General features: G+C 39.3%; 1 protein-coding gene across 4 annotated transcripts in view; it reads right to left on the bottom strand.

Annotated features, from left to right (window-relative positions):
- Mpp6 (membrane palmitoylated protein 6) overlaps positions 1–23,347 on the bottom strand; it is a 104,541-nt gene that overhangs the window by 29,724 nt on the left and 51,470 nt on the right. For all 4 annotated transcript variants that reach the window (XM_036180241.1, XM_036180244.1, XM_036180242.1 and 1 more), the window contains exons 3-4: positions 7,772–7,924; positions 529–681 (exon numbers count right to left, since the gene is read on the bottom strand). In XM_036180241.1, coding sequence (XP_036036134.1) covers positions 529–681; positions 7,772–7,924 — 306 coding nt within the window. The remainder of the gene's footprint in view (positions 1–528; positions 682–7,771; positions 7,925–23,347) is intronic.

Here is a 23,347-nt window from a genome sequence, read left to right as displayed (position 1 = left end):
GCTGGGATTAAAGGTGTGTGCCACCACCACCCAGCCACATCATTGTTTTTAGGAATCACAAATAAAGAATGAAAAAAGAGGTTGGGGATTTAGCTCAGTAGTAGAGCGCTTGCCTAGCAAGCACAAGGCCTTGGGTTTGATCCTCAGCTCAAAAAAAAAAAAAAAAAAAAAGAAGCAGTTAACTTCACTACTTATAGAGCCCCATTATACTTCAAATTTTAATAACAACTTTCTTTCTAGTTTTGGTATTATCATTAGTAAGCAAACAGAAGTAATTTCTGAAAGGCTGGGAAGAAATGAAAGAGTTTTCCTGTTGCCACTGGCATATTTATAGCTTCTAAGTCAGCTTAAGGTTTCGTTCTGATTACGTTTCATAGGCTACATGACTGACAGATCATCTGCTGTGTGTTCATATAAAGGCCCAAAAGACTGATAAAATAAGCATGAGCAGTTTCAACAGTATATCAAGAGCAGAGACTGGGCCACACTATAGTTAATATCTAAGAAAGCAGTGACTCATCTACTCACCAATGGCTCACCAGCTCTTTTGTGAATACCAAGAATTCGGATGGCATCTACTGGCAATAACTGATTATTGAGAGAAGAATTATTCATTTCTGGGCTTGAGGGAGGCGAATCATAACACTTTGATGCCACAATATCATGGGCCTCCAGGAGCGACTGTAAGGAGTCAAAATAGCCTGTGGTTATTAGCTACTGATGGAACAAGTTGCTAAAAATAATTTATTAGTTCATTATCACTGTGGAGTACTAAAAGGACACATTATTAAATTCCCAGTATGAATTATGTCATATACATATATAATCGTTTTAAAAAAAGTAAAACTAGATTATTTTATTATCATCAAACAATATCATATTCAGGTTTTCAAGTTTGAAGAGACTGGTAGAATTTAGTCTCATATTTTTAAAGTGTCATGTTCACTAGAAACCAAACCTGGGTTTCTAAGCCTGGTAGAGGGAGGTGACAAAGTTCCTATCAACAGTGTCAGCCTCCTCTTCAGTCTTTACTACTAATCTCTATTCATCTATTCATAAGGTATAAAAAATGTCAAATGATAAAGACTTTAAGTTTCAATATGTTGATATATTAGTAATGTGATACTTTTTACATGTATAAAAGGTATGCTAAAAAGATGTCTAAGAGAAAATAATTATCAACAACTATCATTAATAGGAAACTGATAATTAATTAAAAAGCAATTAAGGTTTTAGTCTATAAAAGATTCATTTTGAAGAAAAAAAGAATCAGAAATGGTTCCAGATACAATATACATTTTGCTTTCTATGCTTATTATATGTATGCTACTATGGATGATTCTCAGGTAGTTGTCTAGGAATGTCTTTTTTGTATACTAAATATTATCTTAAAGGAGTTAAGTTTTAATTCAATACTTGCCATAAAACTAAGCTAAAAAATTTTGGACTATGCAGAATATAACTTCAAACACGACAAATCACAATAGAAGAGGAGAGCAAGTATCAAGACATTCAAGACAAACAATCTGGGTTTTGGCTTAATTAGTAATTCCTGATAGTTTTATAAAATAATTTTCAAGATATTGGAAAAAGTGTTTAAAATAGGGTTAGGAAGATGGCTCAGTCAGTAAGGTGCTTGCCTCCCAAATGTGAGAACTGTGTATAGATTCTTAGTACTCATATAAAAAGTTGAATACAGTGTGAAATGTCTGCAATCCAGCTCTGTGAAATAGACACAAGAGTATCTCTAGGTCTCACTGGCCAATTGGTAAGCTCCAAGTCCAGTGACAAATTGTTTCAAAAAAAAAAAAAAAAAAAAAAAAAAAAAAAGAAGGGAGGGAGGGAGGGAGGAAGGGAGAAAGAGAGGGAGGGAGAGAGGGAGGAAGGAAGGAAGCAAAGAAGGAAGGAAGGAGAAGGTGGAAAGTAGCTGAGGAAAACATCAGACTTGACCACTGGACTTTGCATACATGCACACAAATAAAACACACATGCAAAGACATATACACACATGGCTGAGAAGCCGCATGGAACTGGACCAGGCCCTCTGGATAGGTGAGACAGTTGATTTAGCTTGAACTGTTTAGGAGGACCCCAGGCAGTGGGACCAGGACCTGTCCTTGGTGCATGAGCTGGCTTTTTGGAACCTAGGGCCTATGCTGAGACACTCTGCTCAGCCTTGGTGCAGGGAGGAGGGGACTGGACCTGCCTCAACTGAATCTACCATGCTGGGCTGACTCCCAGGAGAGACCTTGCCTTGAAAGAGTTGGGAATTGGGGGGGGGGGTGTAGATTGAGGGGGAAGGCTGGGGGACAGGGGAATCCATGGCTGATATGTAAAATTAAATTAATTATAAAATAAAAATATTTTAAAAAAATTTCAAAATAGGAAAGAACTTAGAAATCTATGTGAAAGGTTTTTCTAATAACGTTGGAAGTTATTCAAAGCTCTAACCAAGGCTTCTATTTTGAGACCGGGCTTTTTGCTCCTGTGACTACTTGAAACACTATTAATACAATTTTATCTCTCTGGTCAAGAATTTTCATGTGCTCCAGATTCATGTACTAAAAGGCTGCTCACGCCTAGTTAAAGTCAGAAAAATTTGAAATCCAAAAGGAATAACTATTATAGAGAATTGCAACTCCACAACTAGGGGGCGGGAGGGGGGGAAATCTCATAGGTCCACAAACCTATTTAGTAAATAAAAGGACTAAAAAAACATCATTTGTTATCATTTGAAGCTGATGTTTTCAACAATTCTTATTTTGAAAATTGGTAAAGAATAGGACCCATCATTTTGCTACCTTTCCAAGAGGAAATGTTACAGGCCAGTAGGGCAGCTGAAGATAAACTCTCGGTTTATAGAACAATGCCACCTTACATACAGACAATGAGACAATTTGGAAAATGTTATTTTCCAATCCCTAATGAAAATATTGATATAGGCAAGGATTTTTAATTTGTTTGTATCAAGAGGTTAAGTGGTTGTTAGGAAATAACGCCGCCAGTATAATGTCAGCCTGGTGTGGTGACATACTCTTATAATGCTTACACTCTGGAGGCCAAGGTAGTAGAGAAGAATAGTGAATTAGAGGCCAGCCCATGCTATATAACCAGACCCCACCCCCAAAGGAAATAATTAATACACCCCCAAATAAGAAAGTATCTGTATAATGTAAGGCTAACAACACACTAGATTACTTCCCAGTGAAGACAGTTTCAGAGAAAGGATTAGACTGTCACAGCTCTTAAACAAGGAACCAGGTATTCTACATCTTCTGATACAGTCAGTTCATTTTGCATCATCATTTAAGATGCATTTGAGCTTGAAGAAGTACACTTAAGTGTTGTAGCCCACTAGGTTTCCTAGTGGCTGTACCCAGCAGGACTGCATAAGAGGTTGACTGGACCACGGGCCTGAAAAACAGGTGTTTTTAAGGGTCTACACTTGACTGTAACTGGGGGGGGGGGCGCGGGGGGATGTCTTTTGCTCCACCCTTTGGCATTGTTATAAATAGACCTTTGGAATAAAGTTCTGGGCTGGTGGATAAGGATCCAGGCCCACCCAAGTCTATCCTGTGTTTCTCTGTTTTCTCTCCCCTCTATTTCTGACTAAGTCTCTTATCCCTCATTCCTCAAGAGTTCCTGGGGTAAATAAGTGTGGGGGCTAGTCTCCCACAGACGGCACCTGAACAGAGACAAAGAAAAAAAATAAAAAGAAAAAAAATAACCCTAGAACTTGGTGAAGCATTGAGAGTGTAGGCATACTGATAAGGAACTGAAAGATGAAGGCAATGGTATTTTATTCTCAGGTATATAGGTAGGCTGTGAAATACCACAAGGCTGCAGCATTAGATTTCTCTCTATAAGCACGCACTCATTCTGTCTGTCTCTGTCTCTCTTTCTTCTATCTATAAAAATTAAGAAAGGGAGAAAATAGAAATACTGGGTTAGGAATACAGAGAAGAAAAAGTTTAGGGTAAAGTAGGATAGGATAAGCCTAACTATGGGGATATGAACTGTGGGGCTATGAAGGCAAACTGGGAAAAGAAATTACCTTCTTTGAGCTTTATGGGCAGAGAAAAGCTCTTCTTTGAGTTTATCGGGTAGAAAAGGTATTCCTATGGAAGCTTTTGGCCTGGGGACAGCTAAAATGCTAGGTCCAAGCAGTGGAGGAAAGAAATTTCCCCTGCAGTGGGTGTGGACGGAAGCAAAAATGCTCTGCTAAATCAGCAGTGCAAGCCAAAAAGTTTAGAGAACAGAAGTCTTGGGAAAAAGTTGGTCTTTCTCTTTCTTGGGGGGGGGGGGGGGGGGCTAAAAAACCTTTCAGAACTTTCTCAGTTTAGTTTCTGTAAGGAAAAATTAGTTTCACCTGGATGGGAAAAAGCCCCTGAGGCATGGGGGCCTGTTGAGAAAGTGCAGAGCAGTTTGACGAAGCTGGTGGTGCCACAAAGAAGGTAGGGAAGCCAAGGTGTGTCAGAGACACTGTCTGAGGAAGGAGCAGGGTGGGACAGGACAGAGAAAGAACTTTCCTGAAACAAATGCTTTTGGTTTGCCTCACTGACCCAGAGTGAAACCCTAAGGGTTTTGCCTCAGAGAATAGGCCACAGCCTGAGCTTGTGGACAAATGGACATGAAACCACTCAGGAACTGGGTCAGATAAAAGATCTAATTAGAGAGGTATAGCTGTTAAACGGTGGCACAGGCATTCTAAAGCAAGCTTAGGAAAGAAAAATCTCCCACTGCAAAAGTGAAACCCTGTAAAGGGAACCGGAAAGTTTGCTAGCATACTTGAAAGGCTTTCTGAGACATGTAGTATCAAGGTAGGTTTGAAATAGTGCCTTATATGGTCTAGTAGTTGCGCAAAAATTTTTTGCTAAGAGCTTTACAGCAGTTTAATGCGGGAATTTCACCCTCAGCCTAAGACTAGGCTTTACAGTAGCTTTTCTGCTATAACAGAAATGTTTGTCTGAATTATGGAACAGGGAAGGTGTTATGAATTTGGGTAAAGGGAGAGCCTCTATTTAGAAACCGTTTACCACTGAGAGCGCATCTCCTGCCGGTTCTGGAATGGCTGAGAGAACTTGGTGGGAAAGGCAACTTTGGGGTGTGGCTTTGTCCCAAGAATGTGACAGCTCCCTAGCAACAAGTGTTACAACTCCATAACAACAGAACTCACGAAATCCCAATGTTGAAAGAGCCATTGACAAGTCTTGATTCCAACTTTCAGAAAATTTTTTAGAATAAAATCAAAGCTGACTAAACTCTGAACTTTAGAAATGATTTGCTTACTTCTGGTCTTGTTAATAGTTTAGCTAAAAAATCTTTTCTAGGTGTTAAGAAGTATCTTATAGATGTTTGCTTTAATGTTAAGTTAGTTCTGTTATATGTAAAGTGATAATTAAATCTCTCCTAGATATCTTTTGTAAATCTCTTCTAGGTATGAAGAAATCTTTACGTGTTTGAATAAATCTATAGAATTTCTTTAAGATACACAGTAATAAATGGCCATGCTAGTTGTAACTGTAAGTTTAAATAAGAAGTACATTTGCTAAGGTAGTGTAAGAAGTATATTTACTAAGGTAGTCCCATAGAATGCAAGTAAAACAGGTAAGGATTATAAAGTAAACCTATAGAATGTAAGTTTAAATAAGAAATGTAAAGGCTTCAGTAGGACTTAGGGTTTGTAGAGTAGTCCTATAGAATGTAAGTTCATTATGTAGGCTTGAATGAGACTTGGGTAAGGTTTATAAAGTAGTCCTATAGAATGTAGGTTTAAATAGGTCATATACTTAGTCAGAAAAATGTAGATTTAGGATATATAGGCTGGGCTCTCTCCGCCATTCACCTTTCTCTCGGTGTAGTGTCTCAAAGGCTGCAGAACCTTGCTGTTCACCTTTCCTGCAGCGCCATCTCTGCACGGCTTCCCAAACTGCTGCTTACCCTTAGCCTCTCTGGTGGTTTAGCTTGTTCATTTTTCGCCACAGCTTTTTTTTCGGTAAAAAGCTTGTAGACCCTCGTGCATCTGCCACCTGCACAGCGTTGATGCCTTGAGGGTTTCAGCTTCTGAGACCCTCTCTGGCTGCTGGAGCTTGCACTGGCCTCATGGGTCTCAGCTGTGGACACCTAGCTGCTACTTTCTGAAGCTGGCAGTCTCTGGAGCTGCTGCTGCTTGTTGTTATTGGTGGCCTTTGGAACTGCCAAGTCTGCTATGGATATTGTTTTCCCAGGTTGGGAAAACCTACTCTTCATATCTTTAGACCTAAAGCCTGGGGTAAATAATGGTGGGGGCTGGTCCCCCACTCTTAGGAAGTGAATCATCAACCCTTTAATCAGAACTTATCAGAAAATCAACCAGATAAAACTCAGGAAGTGGGACACTGAAGACAATAGCTTAGTCTCTTCAACTAAATATCACAGTAAATAGGGCAATGGGAATCCCACAGATGAGGGTTGTAAATTCATATATGTATATATCTGTGTACACACACACACACACACACACACACACACACACACACACACACACATATTCTGGGCCCAAGATTTTTCACTGCTCTCAAGATAAAATTCAAATACTTTATACTGCCTTACATGAACTCAATCACTTAGACCCTCATAAACAGTGTCTTAAGAAAGCAAAGAAGTGTTAGCATCTTATTCTGAGGGCAAAGATTTCAGGGAAAACATTAACACTTTCTTCTTCAGTGAGAGTAACTTGGAATTAGGAAATGAGATAGCATTGTTTTTTCCTTACTAAAATGCAGTATCTGTCTTAGCTTGAATGGTCATACATGGGCTAGATGTATTTTGGGGTTCCTATTCACTTATTACTTCACTAATATTCTCCACTACCATACACTCTTAACTATTACAGGTTTAAAATAAAAATTCCCACATTTTTAAAAATCTACAGAACAAAGTATGTTATGTAACACTTTCTATCCTTAGCAAACTTGTCATCTTTTTCATCATGGCTATCATTGAATGCACTTAGATACTGTAGCAATACTAAAAAAATGGTCCAAACTAGGCCAAAGGAGGATTGAGAAATAGTGGTATTAATGAAGAAAAAATGGGAATCAAGATGGTGCAGAGGTCAAAGGACCCTGGAGCAACCCTGACCACTTGAGTTCAATCTTAGGGATGGATCCACATGGTAAAAGGAGAGAACAGACTCCAACAGAGTGTCCTATGACCTCTGTGTATCTACCATGCACATGCTCCTCACCCAATAATACAATAATAAAGAACAACAACAAAAAAAAATGCTAAATAAACAAAGAAAAAAGTGGCATCAACACTGTCAAGTGAGGAGAATTAATCCTAGGATATCGTCTGATGGTCAGGATTAATTGACGGCACAAAAGAAAAGCTAAGGTTATTTCTTTCTGTGACACACACTGTACATTTCTGTGATGTACATAGCCATGTACGCATGTTTACGTTCCTTTAACTTCAGGATATTAGAATACCTAGTCTAAGCTGGGTGGTGGCGGTGGCGGTGGCGGTGGCGGTGGTGCACGCCTTTAATCCCAGCACTTGGGAGGCAGAGGCAGGTGGATCTCTGTGAGTTTGGGGCCATCCTGGTCTACAGAGCAAGGACAGGCACCAAAACTACACAGAGAAACCCGTCTCAAAAAACCAAAACAAACAAACAAACAAAAGAATACCTAGTTTAGGACTTAGAGACTTCTAAAGCAGGCCCTACACAACACTGCATCACTTCAGTGTCGACGGAGAAAGCTGTGGGAAGAAGACAGGGACAGGTTACCTGGAAGTGAGGTTCCTTGAGTATTCCAACCAGTTCTGCCACAGTTTCATCCACACTTATTAGAGGACTGATATCTTCCAGAATTTCATTTACTAATTCCAAGTTATTGTCACTGACCGCTTCTAATTTTGAATCTTCAAGCCTCTCATGAGCCTGAAAAGACAACAATAGATTAACATAATATTGCTGATGTGTTTGTCCCAACCAATATTTCACTGGTTCATATTTTTCTTAGTTTTACAAGATATTACTTAGAGAGTGGGCAAGGTAGTCAGTGGGGTGAAAGCACTGGCTGCCAAGCCTGAAGACCTGAGTTCTATCACTGGGACCCACATGGCAGGAGAGAGCTCCTGAAAGGTGTCTTCTGACCTCCATAAGCATCATGGCATGCATGCACGGACGCACAAGTGCAAGCACAAATATAAGAAAGAGATATTAGAGGTCTAATTTACTCAAGTCTCATACACACACACACACACACACACACACACACACACACACACACTTTTTTTTTTTTTCTTTCCCCCGAGACAGGGTTTCTCTGTGTTGTTTTGGTGCCTGTCCTGGTTCTCACTCTGTAGACTAGGCTGGTCTGGAACTCACAAAGATCTGCCTGCCTCTGCCTCCCAAGTGCTGGGATTAAAGGCGTGCGCCACCACTGCCCAGCTAATGTTACTTTTTTTTTTTTTTTAAATCATTTAAAAAATTAGTGAGGCAGGTATACTTGCATGTTTGTAATCCCAATACTGCAGAGTCTGGGAGGGCAGGTTGGTTTGAGGGCAGTGCCTGGGCTACAAAAAGGTGCCATCTTGAAAACAAAATCCAGACAGACACACACATACAACAAACAAAAACAAAAATAAAAATCATTTGGAAACTCCAGAACCCTGAAGCTAGTATTTTGCATGTTTGAAAATCTAGCCTAGGGATACAGCTCAATGGTAATGTCCTTGCTTAATGCATATTGGGTTCAATAGCTACTAATGGAAACATTAAAATATCAACTGAGGAGGCAGTTCTTGAGCAGGTCTGAGAGTTCTCATACTTTGATTGGGAGGGCAACCTCTTCCATACCTTAAAAAAAAAAAAAAAAAAAGTCAGGCTGGAGAGATAGCTCAGCCATTAAAGGCTAGGCTCACAACCAAAAAGAAAAAGTCTTCTTTCTACGCTCCTGCACTATCTCAATCACAAACATTTTTTAAATAGTAGGAGTAAAGCAGGATTCTGAATTCAAATTGAGAAGGGAGACTGCACAGACCCATCATTTAGGTTTTCTTTACACTAATTCTAAAGACAGGGAAAAGGTGATGACTAAGATTCAATTCAGAAGATCATGTAGGATGACAGATTTACACTGATGTCTTGTAATTCATTTTCACAAATGTGGAATAGAAATCCCAATTTCCAGAGTCCTATTACTTTGATGTTTTCCATGTTGTATGTATCATTAATCAGAGTAGATGCTTGAGAATCCAAATACAACATTTGTAACTTGTAAATGATAATTTTTTTACCTATGCTTTTTTTTTTCAAGGTGATTTACAAGAGTGCTTTCCCCCAAATTCCCTTTTCCTCTAAGAGACAGTTTCTATGTAGCTAGAGTGACTTTGAACTTTGGGCTCAAGAAATCTTTCTGTCTCAGTATCTATCCTGAGTAGTTGGGACTGCAGGCTGAGTCATCACACCCAACAAAGTAAACTCTTAATTGGAAGAGATTTTAAGAAAGACCTCAGAAGAAAACATTTTTGAAGTTATGAAACAGATTGATAAACAAGCAGCAGCTTTGATTAAACATAAGGGGAAATGCCAAAAGACCTAATATAACCTCAATAAACAATTCTATTTGATTTGAATGGGAAAAAGTGACAAAGCTAGGACATGCAACAGAGAGTAAGAATAGCAAGTTCTCCGTTTTCTGAAGGCTTGCTCCCTGCCACTTTAAGAACCAGCCCTTCCAGGACAGCTGTGCTTCCTGTTCCTTCACAACCCTTCCATAGGTGTCTGGTACTCCACCGCTTCAAAAGGCGACTTGCCCCTCTGCCTTGCATGATTTTGTTCTTAGGAAGAGCTGGGAAGGTTCTGTGTTCTCTACGACAGGATGATGACTGGTTTACTACATTCAAGAACTAAGTGAACAGGTTTTAAATGCCCCCCCCCCGTGTTAGTCACAAAATTAACACATATAAAGCTACGTGTAGACTGCTTAAATTCAGGCCTTCAGAACAGAAATGATTGCTGACTTGAATATTCATAATACATCTCCCTTCCTCTCTGCAGGCCTTTATTACAAATTAGGTGTTGCAAAGTGGTAACATGATAAAAACTTCAGGCAGACAAGAGAGCGTCTCCTGTGAGGCTGGAACTCACACCCAAAGTTCCTTCACGTCACACACACATTGGTTTTATGGAAATAAAGTCTCTCAATATAAAATACAAAAATTTTTAAGGAAGTGTTTTAGTGAAATTATGGCTATAGTAAGATTAAAATGGAGAACCAATTTCTGAAATATATTCAAGATCAAGTTCACATCCAGGAATATGACACATGCCTGTAACCAAAACACTTGAGAGTGGAGGCAAGAGGGTCAGATCAGGGCCATTCTTAGCTACTTAGTGAGTGTGAGGCCAACTGGGGACATGAGATTCCATCCAATTTTTTGAAAAAATCAATTTCATTTTCCCCGAGAACAGAAATATAGGACTATAGTTGTAATATATAGTCATTAAAGCTCTAAGGCACTGTGAAAAAACTTGAGACCATTAATTAACTTTAACATCAAAACGTATTTAGTAATTTTCAGGAGGTAAATGACAACTTGAACTTAGTTCATCAAACTAACAGGGTCACAGGAAAGCCTAAAAACCAGTTAAGAGAAGGTCGCAGTAGAGCACACCCCCATGGGAGGCTAGCCTGGTAGCAAATTCCAGGTAGGCAACAAGGCTCTATAGTGAGACCCAATATTTGAAAAAAAAAAAAAAAATTAAAGGGCAAATGAGTCAGATGTTTGATTAAACAAGTCTTTTCCTTTAGGAAACGGCCCTATTAGAAAGCCAGGAGAACTAAGTGAAAAAGTAGTTCACCTGTTACAAGTAGGGAAGAACTTGCCACGGCTGATTATGTAGAAGTCTAGGACCAGATACACATATGGACTAGCCTTCTTGTAAGTCCAGTTCTGAGGATCCTAGTCAGCATGCGCATCTTAGAAAAACAAGCTGAGAATTTCTTCTAGAACTTCTGGCCACTTTATTCTAGTACTGTCCTTGCATAATTGCAGAAAAAAATTAAGTAACCAATATTGTTTCTAATAATAATAGCATTAGTAAGGTAGCAGTGTTACTTAATGTCTGTGACCTTGCTTTGACCTTTAAAGAGCAAGGGTCATACATAAACTTGTTTCTATTTTCTTATAGCAGGACTAAGTATGTAATCATTCCTCATTAAATATTCTGTGGAAAAGGTACATAAATAGGAAATGAATTTATCTGGGGTAAATTAATCTTCTTTTATCTAAGGATCTAAAATCTCCCCAAATCAGACAAGTCTACAAAGACCCCCAAATACGAACTTGAATGAGCACAGAAATAAGACAAGAGCATAGAGCAATGCTCCTTTTCCTGCTTTGCATATGTGACATCAAACACGAAGAACTTCGATTCAAACAAAAGAGGAGGACTATACGAGCTAGAATGGAACTCTCTAATAAGAAAAGGACTTTCAGACATCATCTCACTATCCAAATGGAGCTTAAATTTTATTAGCTAAGTTATATCACAGAGCATATAAGTACAAATGCTATGATAGCAACAGAACTAGAGCCACACAGATGCTAGCAATTACAAAATGGAATTTGCCATTTTTTCTTTTTAAGAGAGATATAAAAAGATATTTAAAAAGTCTGGCTTTAATAGTATTCAGGGGAAACATGTAGGTATCTTTTCATATTAGGGTTGGAAACAACTTTCCACATATGACACAAAAATCAAAATGCAACACAGGTCTTTACAAGTGTCTAATTTCTGTAACCATGTCAACTAAACAATAAGTACTTCTCATCAAGAATCAGCAATGTCAGACACAAAAACTAGAGTGAAGACTCAAGTCATATTACAAGCAGAAGGATAATTTCTCTTTATATAAAGAAAGGCCTTTTACAAGCCAACTGACCAACTAATTAAGAATATGAACAAGAAATTCACAGGAAGGGAAATTAAAATTTCTAAACAAATGAAAAGATATAGAAATGAAAACTATACAAAAATATTCCTTTTCTTCTCATTGAATTGTCAATATCCCTGGTAATAGACCAAGTTAGTGAGAAAATAGGAGAAAGACATTCTCATACATTTTTCTAGTGAGAACACACACGAGCAATTTAATTAAATCATACAAAGTTAAGTGATTTTTCTAAGAATTTGTCCTAAAGATGTGAATATGTACAAGATGAGACATAGCATGATTATATATTAATAGCATAATTTATAACAAAGGCCATATACAAATATACCAAAATGATCATATAGAGCTCTGGTCATGACATTAACTTCACATAGAATATAGATGCCGTAGGTGGTGATACAGAACCATACACAGCATAGGTCTGTCAGTGAGAGAGACTCGGGGCTTCCCATAAGATCCACAAACGAAGACGGCAACACTCTCATTTCTGTTCAGTACTTGTACTGAAGTGTTCTAGTCGGGGCGGTAAGTCACGGAACAAAAGATATCCAGAAGGGGGCAGGGGAGGCAAAGCTACCTTTACCCACATATGACATTGTCTCATATTTAAAAAAACCCCAAGGGGCACCTTAAAAAACAATTCAAATCCACAAGTTTAACAAGGTTGCAGAATAAGAGATCAATATGCAAATCAACTGTTTCTGTATGCCAGGAGGGAAATCTGAAAATCAAATTTAAGAAAACATTCATAATAGCACCAAAAATAAAAAACATTTGAGTACTTTTCAAAAAACAAATGGAAAACTTACAAATCTATAAAACATTGTTAGAAGAAACTAAAAGATTCAAATGTAAATCAGATTACAAGTTTTAACACTGTTAGATGGTGTATTAGTTAAGGTTACTACTGCTTTGAATAAACACCATGGCCAAAAGCAACTTGGGGAGGAAAGGGGTTGTTTTGCTTACATAACCCGAGTCCTAGTCTTTTGAGAGAAGCCAAGGCAGAAATTTAACAGGGTAGGAACCTGGAGGTATGAGCTGATACAGAGGACATGGAGAAGTGCTGCTTACTGGCTTGCTTCCCATGACTTGCTCAGCCTGCTTTCTTATAGGACCCAGGACCACCACCACAATGGGCTGGGTCCTCTCCCATTAATCACTAATTAAGAAAATGCCCTATACAGGCTTGCCTACAGCCTGACCTTATGGAGACATTTTCTCAATTGAGGTTACCTCCTATCAGATGACTCAAGCTTGTGTCAAGTTGACATAAAACTAGCCAGTACAGATGACAGTAACTCTCAGCTTGAAACTTTAAAGTTCCCAAATGTTATTCACTGTAATAACTATTGGAAACACAGGTGACTTCTTTGTAGCAACTAACAGACTAATTCTAAAAGTCATACATAACTGCAAGGGACCCAAGCATGTTCCACACCCCCCAAAAAAATTCCTTTAAAAAAACCCAACCAACCAACCAAACAACCAACCAAACAAAAAACCCTGAAAAAGAACAAAGAAAGGAAAATCACACTTCCTGGCTTCAAAACTTGCCTGTCCTTGCATGGCCTCAGGTGAGAGAATAAAGAAAAGACAAAGGCAGGCAGGTCTCTGTGAGTTTGAGGCCAGCCTGGTCTATAAAGTGAGTCCCAGGACAGCCAGGGCTGTTACACAGAGAAACCTTGTCTCGAAAAACAAAACAACAAAACTGAACAAGCAAACAAACAAAACACAAAAGGGAAAGAGGACAGACGCGGGAAACACAGAACGCTGGGAGCTCTCCTTGTAAGGGGGCAGTTTTCAGGAGGTGACATGGTGGGGGGAAAGCCACGATGGCATTTTCTGCACACACCATCAGTGCTCTCATTGAGAACCCCAAGGAGGTTCTGCTCTTTCAGAGTCTCGCCAGAAGAAGGCTTTCCCACTTCAACAGGGCTGAGGCATGGAATCCTTGACATGGCCACACCTATATCAACAACACACATTTACTCAAGGTTTCTTGACCTTCACAAAAGCTTAGTTTTAAAAGCAATACTTATCAAAGTAGTGTTTGTCTGTTACAAGACAAAATGATAAATGGAACAGAATTAAAAATCATCAAATACACCCACACAACAATTGTCAACTGTTCTTTTAGTCAAGGATGCCCAAACTACCCAGTGTCCCAGGGGAAGGACTAGTGTTTTCAGCAAACAGACTAACTAGTCTGGCACATAAAAAAATTGAAATCTTGGCCGGGCAGTGGTGGCGCACGCCTTTAATCCCAGCACTCGGGAGGTAGAGCCAGGAGGATCTCTGTGAGTTTGAGGCCAGCCTGCGCTACCAAGTGAGTTCCAGGAAAGGTGCAAAGCTACACAGAGAAACCCTGTCTCAAAAAAAAAAAAAAAAAGAAAAAGAAAGAAAGAAAAAAAAAGAAGTTTGAAATCTTACTTCATACTACATATAAAAAGTAACTTATGGTATGGATCCAAGAGCTAAATCTAAAAACTAAAACTGTAAAATTCCTAGGAAACACAGAGGTAAATATTTTATTTTAGATTTACTAAAGGATTCATATATATGACATTAAAATTACCACCAATAAATGGGGGGAAATGAGTAAAATTCAAGTTTACAATTTTTGTATTTCAAAATATACCATGGGGCTTGGGAGATAGCTCAGTAGCTAAGGGAGTATGAAGATGAATTCAAATCTCTAGAATCCATTTAAAAGCCAGAAACATGGTACCAGAGTTTATAATCCTAGTGCTCCTAAGGGAGATGGGAAAGGGAGACAAAAGAAATCTCTATATGCTCATAGGTCAGTCAGCCTGGCATGTGTAGCAGAAAAACAGAGGTCCTGTCTTAACCAAGGTGAGAGGTGAAGGTTGTCAACCGAGGTTGTTCTCTGACCTCCATAAATGCACCTTGGCATGCTGAAGCTTGGACTCACACCCAAGAGTGAACACATGCCCAGAAGTCCATGCATATAGACACAATATAAAATGAGGAAACTGGAAAGATGACCTACTGATTAAGAGAAAATATTTATAAATTTTTTATCAGATAAATTACCTATATTTGAGCCAGGGGTGGTGGCACAGGCCTTTAATTCCAGCACCAGGAGACAGAGGCAGGTGGATCTCTGTAAGTTCAAAGACAGCCAGGGCTACACAGAGAAAAACTCTGTCTCGAAAAACCAAACCAAACAAAAAACCTTATTGTATCTAAATATATATAAAAAACCCCATTATAACTTCATAATCAGAGAAGAAAGAAGAAAACTGAATTTTTAAAAAGAGAGTAAGTATGCCATGAGTCTAGTTACAGTCCCAGGAACCCAAGAACCCTCTTTGCTCAGGAGCTACCTGTCCTAGTATGGTGGTCCTAGAATGGTCCCCACAAACTCATATAGATGAATGTTTGGTACCCAGTGGCAGAACTGTTTAGGAAAAATCAGGAGGTATGGCCTTATTGGAGGAGGTGTTTCACTGGGGGTTGGCTTTGAGGTTTCAAAAGCCCATGATATATATTCCCAGTTAGCTCTCTCTCTTTCCTGTTTGTGGATCAAATATAAACTCTCAGCTACTGTTCCAGTGCCACGTCTGCCTGCCTGCCTGCCTGCTGCCATGCTTTCCACCATGATGGCCATGAACTCACCCTCTGAAACTGGAAATCCTAATAAATTCTTCTTCTGTAAGCTAACTTGGTCATGATCTCTTCAAGGTGACAGAAAAGCAACTAGGACATATGGGTAAGTCCCTTCTTCCTTTCCCCTGCCCTTCCCCCACCTACCACAAGCCAAGTTCCAGACTATTGCCCAGGACATTCCCTGTTCCTGTGACTCCTTTGCTGGGGAAGTCACTTCCTTTTTTTTTTTTTTTTTTTTTAATCTCCTTAACTCCCTTAACACTGCACCTGTAGTCATCTCTACATCTAGAGGCCTAGCTCCAGATCTGTGGCCTTCAAATCTTCTTTCTCAGAGCCACCTGTGACTGGAGAGAGATTCCTTTCTTCTCCTGTCCTCCCCTCTGCCTGCTGCCCCCTCTGCACTCAGACCCAGCTCCAAGCCTGTGGTCGGGAGCCATCTTTCCCTGGACCGATTAAATAGCTAATTCAACAGCTTAACCTGGCCTGGTTCAGGCCAGGTATCTCCAGTACTGGCCAATTTAAGGAAGGCCAGATTATCACATCAGACACACAACCAAAGAAAGAAGTCCACATTCCCAGGTCAAATCACAAAAACAAAAATATGAATGGCCAAGAGAGAGTGCCTCTCATCAAACTTGTTAGTCCATTAACAGCAAACAAAACAAAACAAAAGCCAAGAAAAAAACAAAACAAAAACCAGCAGCAACCCAATGACCACAATTAACAAACACATTTAAAAAATAACTTTAAATATTAATGGCCTCAATTTTCCATTCAAAAAACAACAGGATGATTGAATGGATCAAAAAAATTTGTTGTCCACAAGAAATTCTGCTTTAAAGATAGGCATCACCTTAAAGTGAAAGGACATAAAATAAAGTATTCCAAGAAAACGGAATCAAGAAACAAGCAAGCATTGTTATCCTAATTTCTGACAAACTAAGATTTTAAACTAAAACTAAGTAGAAAAAACAAAGGATATTGAGTCCTAATCAGGGGATCAATTACTCAGTAAAAATCACAATGCTAAACATATAGGCAACAAACTCTGGCATACCTAATTTCATGAAAAGCATAATAATGGAATTAAAGACACAGATTAACACAAAGTCAATAATTTAAGTGATTTCAACAGCACACTTTCTCTAGTAGATAGGTCATTTGAACAATAAATAAGCAGAGGAACCTCAGAATTAAATATCTTACATCATATGGACTCAACAGATATCTACAGAATGTTCTATTTAAATTCCAAAGAATGAATCTACATTCTACTCAGCAGCATGGGAGCTCTGACATAGACTATGTGCTGGGACACAAAATAAACCTTAACAAACACAGAAATATTGTAGTAATTTCATATATCTTACCCAACCATTATGGACTAAAAATTGACATCAAACAAAACTCCAGCCAGCATATAATGATGGAGATTGAGCAACTCATTACTGAATGATAAATGGGTCAAAGAAGGAAGGAATCAAGATATTCAAAACAAGTTCAAATTCAGCATACTGCAAGAAACAATGAAAATTAAAGCAGAAATTAATGAAATAAAAACAGAAACCAAAGAATCAATTAATCCAAGATCAGGTTCTTAGAGAAGATAAACAAGATCAACAGACCCGCCCCATCTAAGCAAAAGAAAGGAAGAGATGATCCAAATTAACAGAATCAGAAATTAACAGACATCTACAATACATACATAATATCATATGGGAATACTCTAAAAACCTGTACTTCATAAATTGATAGATCTATTTTTAAAAACTGGATGAATTTTTGTTTTAACCAAAATATCAAAGTTAAGCCAGGAAAAGACTATGGTGGATTGAAAGAAAATGGCCCCTAAGGGAGTGGCACTATTAGGAGGTGTGGCCTTGTTGGAGAAACTAAGTCACTGTGGAGGTGGCCTTTGAGCTCTCATATATGCTTAAGCCATGCCCCGTGTCTCAGTTCACTTCCTGTTGCTTACAGATCAAAGATGTATAATTATTCTCAGCTCCGTCTCCAGCACCAAGTCTGCCTGCACACAGTCAGGTCCCACCATAACACTGGACTAAACCTCTGAACTGTAAGGCACCCAATTAAATATTTTCCTTTATAAGAATTGCTGTGGTCATGGCATCTCTTCATAGCAATAGAAACTCTAACAACCTAAACAGACCAATAGCAAAGGAGGATACTGAAACAGTAATAAAATGCCTTCTGTCTAAAAAAATCTAGGCCCTGATGGAGTCACAGAATATACCAGATTTTGAAAGAACTGTAACTAATCCTTCTTAAACTTTTAATTTATTTATTTTACATACCAACTAGTTTCCTCTCCCTCCTCTCCTCCCATCTCCGGTCTAACCCCACCCCCACCCCATCCACTCCTCAGAAAGGGTAAGGCCTCCCATGGAAGTCAACAAAGCCTGGCATATCAAGTTGAGGCAGGACAAGCTCCTCCCCATAACAGTAGGTTCCAAAAGGGCAGCTCATGTGCCAGGGACAGATCTTGGTGCCACTGCTAGGGGCCCCACAAACAGACCAAGCTACATAACATGCAGAAAACCTAGGTCAGTCCCACATAGGCTCCCTAGCTCTTGGTCTAGAATCTGAGCTCCCATGAGCTTGGATCAGCGGTCTCTGAGGGTTTCCCTGTCATGATCTTGACCCCGCCCCCTTGCTTATATAATCCCTCCTCCCTCTCTTCAGCTGGACTCCAGTGCTTGGCTGTGGATCTCTGCATCTGCTCCCATCAGTCACTGGATGAAGGTTCTATGATGGCAATTAGGGTAGTCACCAATCTGATTACAGGAGAAGGCCAGTTCAGACACCCTCTCCACTACTGCCAGGAATCTTAGCTGAGCTTATGCTTGTGGATTCCTAGGAGCTTCTCTGGTACCAGGTTTATCCCTAACTTCATAATGGGCCCCTCTATCAAGATATCTCTTTCATTGCTCTCCTTATCTGTCCCTCGACCATTCTGATCTCTCAAGTTTCCATGCCCAACCTCCCCACCCCTCCCACCCCCATCCACCGTTTACCCTGGGGATCTCATCTATTTCCCCTCCCAGGGTGATTCATGTGTCCCTCCTTGTTACCTAGCTTCTCTGGAGCTGTGGGTTGTAGCCTGATTATCTTTTGCTTTACATCCACTATCCACTTATGAGTGAGTACACACCATGTTTGTCTTTCTGGGTCTGGGTTACCTCACCCAGGATGATATTTTCTAGTTCCATCCATTTGCCTGCAAATTTCATGATATCGTTTTTTCTTACTGCTGAGCGATACTGATACTCCACTGTGTAAATGTACCACATTTTCTCTTCTTTTCTTTCTCCCCCCCCCCTCTTTCTTTGTGTGTGTTTTGAGACAGGGTTTCTCTGTGTAGCTTCGGAGCCTTTCCTGGAACTCACTCCGTAGCCCAGGCCTCAAACTCACGGAGATCCGCCTGCCTCTGCCTTCTGAGTGCTGGGGTTAAAGGCATGCGCCACCACCACCTGGCTGGTACCACATTTTCTTTATCCATTCTTCAGTTGAGGGGCATCTAGGTTGTTTCCAAGTTCTGGCTATTATGAAGAATGCTGCTCTGAACACAGCTGAGCAAGTGTCCTTGTGGTGTGGTTGAGCATCCTTTGGGTGTGTGCCCAAGAGTGGTGTTGCTGGGTCTTGAGATAGATTTGATTGCCAATTTTCTGAGAAACCACTACAATGATTTCTGAAGTAGCTGTACAAGTTTGCACTCCTACCAGCAGTGGAGGGGTGTTCCCCATACTCTACATCTTCTCCAACATAAGCTGTCATCAGTGTTTTTGATCTTAGACATTCTGACAAGTGTAAGATGGTATCTCAGAGTCATTTTGATTTGCATTTCCCTGATGACTAAAGATGTTGAACAATTCTTCAAATGTCTTTCAGCCATTTGGGATTCTTCTGTTGAGAATTCTCTGTTTAGATTAGTAGCCTATTTTTTAATTGAATTATTTGGTATTTTGATGTCTAGTTTCTTGAGTTCTTCGTATATTTTGGAGTCCTCTGTCAGATGTGGGGTTGGTGAAGATCTTTTCCCATTCTGCAGGCTGCTGTTTTGTCTTATTGACCGTGTCCTTTGCCTTACAGAAGCCTCTCAGTTTCAGAAGGTCCCATTTATTAAATGTTGATCTCAGTGTCTGTGCTACTGGTGTTATATTCAGAATTTACCAGAATTTGAAAGAACTGTAACTAATCCTTCTTAAACTCTTAAAGAGAGAGAGAGAGAGAGAAGAAAGAAAACAGAAGGAACATTCCCAAACTTGTTTTATGAGGCTAGTATTACTCTAAAGTCCAAACCAAATAAAGACACAACAACAAAACAAAACCACATAGCAGTATCTCTGATGAAGATACAAAACCCTCAATAAATATTAGCATACCTGGTTACAAGCACATACCAAAAAAGATCAATGCAGAGTCAGGTTGACACACTTAACATCAATATATGTAAGAACTCATATAAATGGACTTAAAAGACAAAAACCACTGATCACCTCACTGGAACCAGAAAAGGCCTTTGACAAAATCCAACATGCCTTAATGATAAAAAGTCCTAGACAGAGTAGGACTGGAGGGAAAAATACCTCAACATAATAAAAGCACTCCTTTTCAATATAGTGCTGCAAGCAACAGCCAGAGCAATAAGGCAAGAGAAGGAAATTAAAGGGTACAAATATGAAAATAAGAAGTGAAATTAGTCCTATCTGCATATAAATGATATACATAAGAGATCCCCAAAATTCCACCAGAAAACTTCTGGAAACAACAATTCAGCAAATGGCAGGGTACAAAATCAACTTCTAACCATCAGTAGCTTTTCTACACCAACAACAAACACTAAAAAAGAGACCACAGACACACTCCCACTTACAATAGCATCAAAACCAATAAAATATCGAGAAATAAAGCTAACCAGGGAGGTTAAAAAGACTCTACAATGAAAACTTCAAGTCTCTGAAGAAAGATACTAGAGGATGGAAAGACATCCCATGCTCATGGAATGGTAGAATTTATGTTGTGAAAAATGACCTTTCTACTAAAAGTCACTTACAGATTCAATGCAATCTCAAAATACCCACAACAGTCTTCACAGACACAGGGAAAAAACAAAACTAAACCAAAATGTGCATGGAATCAGAGAAGACCCCATACAGCCAAAGTAATCCCAAGCAAGAAGAATGCTGGAGGGATTGCTAGTTCAGGCTTTAAGACATAGTATAGAGCCACAGTGATCAAAAACAATATGGCACTGGCACAAAAACAGACATATAGACCAATAGAATAAAATAAAAAACCCAACCTAAGTTCTCATGACTATCACCATCTGATATTTACAATAAGGCCAAAAAAAAAAAAAATGTGATATGGAAAAAAGACAGCTTCTTCAACAAACGGTGCTGGGGAAACTGATGTCCACATGCAAAAGAATGAAAAAGGACATATCTCTCACCTCACACACACACACACACACACACACACACAAATTAGATCCAAGACTTCAGTTTGAAACCTGAAACACTAAAACTCTGAGAGGAAAACATAGGCAGTACCCTACAAGATATAGGTGTAGTAAAGAACTTTCCGAACAGGACTTCATCTATCCAGGGGTTAAGGCCAACAATCAACTGGGATCTCATAAAACTAAAAAGTATCTATACAGCTAAGGAAACAATAGATTAAACAAGAAAACTCACAGAATGGGGGAAAGTCTTTTTGTAAAATTAGTATTATTTCTTCATTAAATGTGTGGTAGAATTTGTGGTAAATATTTGAAGCTCCTTTTGTATAATGGTTTTAAATTTCAAACATCCAAGTTTGAAAACTAGATATAGAGCTACTGAAGTTATCTCTTACGTGAGGCTTCTCTCAAAAAATTAAGTTACATTTAAGTTGTCACAGTCATGGTCACAAAACTGTTTACAATTAAAATGAAATGTTAATCCAGTGGTGGTATGTGTGAGACAAAATACTCACACTTTATATGTGTGAGAATTTTGTCTGCATATATGTCTGTGTACCACATGCATGCCTCATGCCCTGGGAAGCCAGAAGAGGGCATTGGATCCCCTGGAACCAGAGTTACGGATTGTTGGAAGCCATGATCTATATGCTGGGAATCAAACCTGGATCTTCTAGAAAAGCAGCCACTGCTCCTAACTGTTGAGCCATCTCTCCAGCCCCAGGTCAGACATTTCTTTTTATCCTTGCAACAACGTCTGTGGATTTGCTGTGGTGTCCTTTTTTTTTTTTTTTTTTTAATCCTTAGGGAGTAATTTTTATTTAGTTGGAGATATATCAGCTTTACTAATATATTATCCTAAGTTGTGTCTTTCTTTTTATGCCACATTTTTATTGCCCACTTCTCTCTGTATATTTTGCATTATATTTGCTCACTTGGGTATTACTATTTCCTAACATAGGTAGTTCCTCTAAGGTGTTTTTTTTTTTTTTTTTTTTTTGCTTTGTAGCACATTTTAGGGTATTTTTAATGCTCATTACAGATGGTTGTGAGCCACCATGTGGGTGCTAGGAATTGAACTCAGGACCTCTAGGAGAACAGTCGGTGCTCCTAACCTCTGGGCCCCCTCTCCAGCCCCCATTTTAGGTTCTGTCATCCTTGCATTTCTTCACTCAGTTGGAAACATTTCGTTTGTGGTTTCTCCCTTCACTCGGGGCTCTTCAACAGCCAACCTTGTTAGTTTACCGTCAACACCGCACAAGCTGGAGTCGCCTGGGAGGAAGGACTCTCACTGAGAAATGCCTCCCAAGGCGGCCCTGGAGGCAAGCATGTGCGGTATTTCCTTGACGGATTGACGTGGGAGGGCCAGCCAACTTTGGGGGTGCTACCCCTGGGCAGGTGGTACTGCGATAAGAAAGCAGGCTGAGCCAGCCAGGAGGAACAAGCCAGTGAGAAGCAGTCTTCCATGACTGCTGCTTCAATTCCTGCCTCCAAGTCTCCGTCCTAACTTCCTTCAGTGATGGACTGTTGTTTGAAGCGTAAGATGAATAAACCCTTTCCTCCCAGTTACTTTTGGTCAGTGTTTTATCACAGCAATAGAAACTCTAACTAAGTGATAGTATTTAATTTCTAACAATTTGGGGATTTTTCTGAAGATGATTTTGACTCTGCTTTTCCAGGTGTACTGCTTTTCTAGGAGTGGCCAGTACCCCTAAGTCCGTTCTCTTTTGAAGCTATTATATTTACACATACACATGTGCAGTATGGTATGTGGCAGTACTTCATCTTAAAAGCATATTTTATGTTTATCCACAAACGGTCCCTTTCCTTTGTCATTCTGTCAAAAGAACTTTCTCATATATATATATAGTAAAATAAAGATTCATTTTCTTTGTCTGGAAAAAAAAGTATCTTATTTAGTATTTGAAGGTTGTTTTTGCTGGAAAGGAAGGCAAGGTTGTTGGTGTTTCCTTTTTGTTAAACAAAACAAAACAAAACCTCAATTCCTCATTAGGAATTTCAGAATTCTTGTTTTACTATTACTCATGTTTTCCTAATGGTCTTTCTTCTCTCATCTGTTAGCTTTACACATTTTACTTTGTATTTAATTTTCAAGATTTAGGTATGTTTTCTTTTTATTTCTCACCTAGCTTCTTGAATCTGTCAGTTTATATATTAGTCACTGAATGAAAAATGAGGACATGACTGCTCCAAGGTATTGCTGCAGAGGTTTATTGTAGATATGAGGGAGAGAACAGCCAGAGACATCTAGAAGGGTCCAGAATGA

This window comes from Onychomys torridus, chromosome 3 (genome assembly GCF_903995425.1).
Source record: "Onychomys torridus chromosome 3, mOncTor1.1, whole genome shotgun sequence".
NCBI lineage: Eukaryota > Metazoa > Chordata > Mammalia > Rodentia > Cricetidae > Onychomys > Onychomys torridus.
This window is presented reverse-complemented; position numbering and strand designations above follow the sequence as displayed.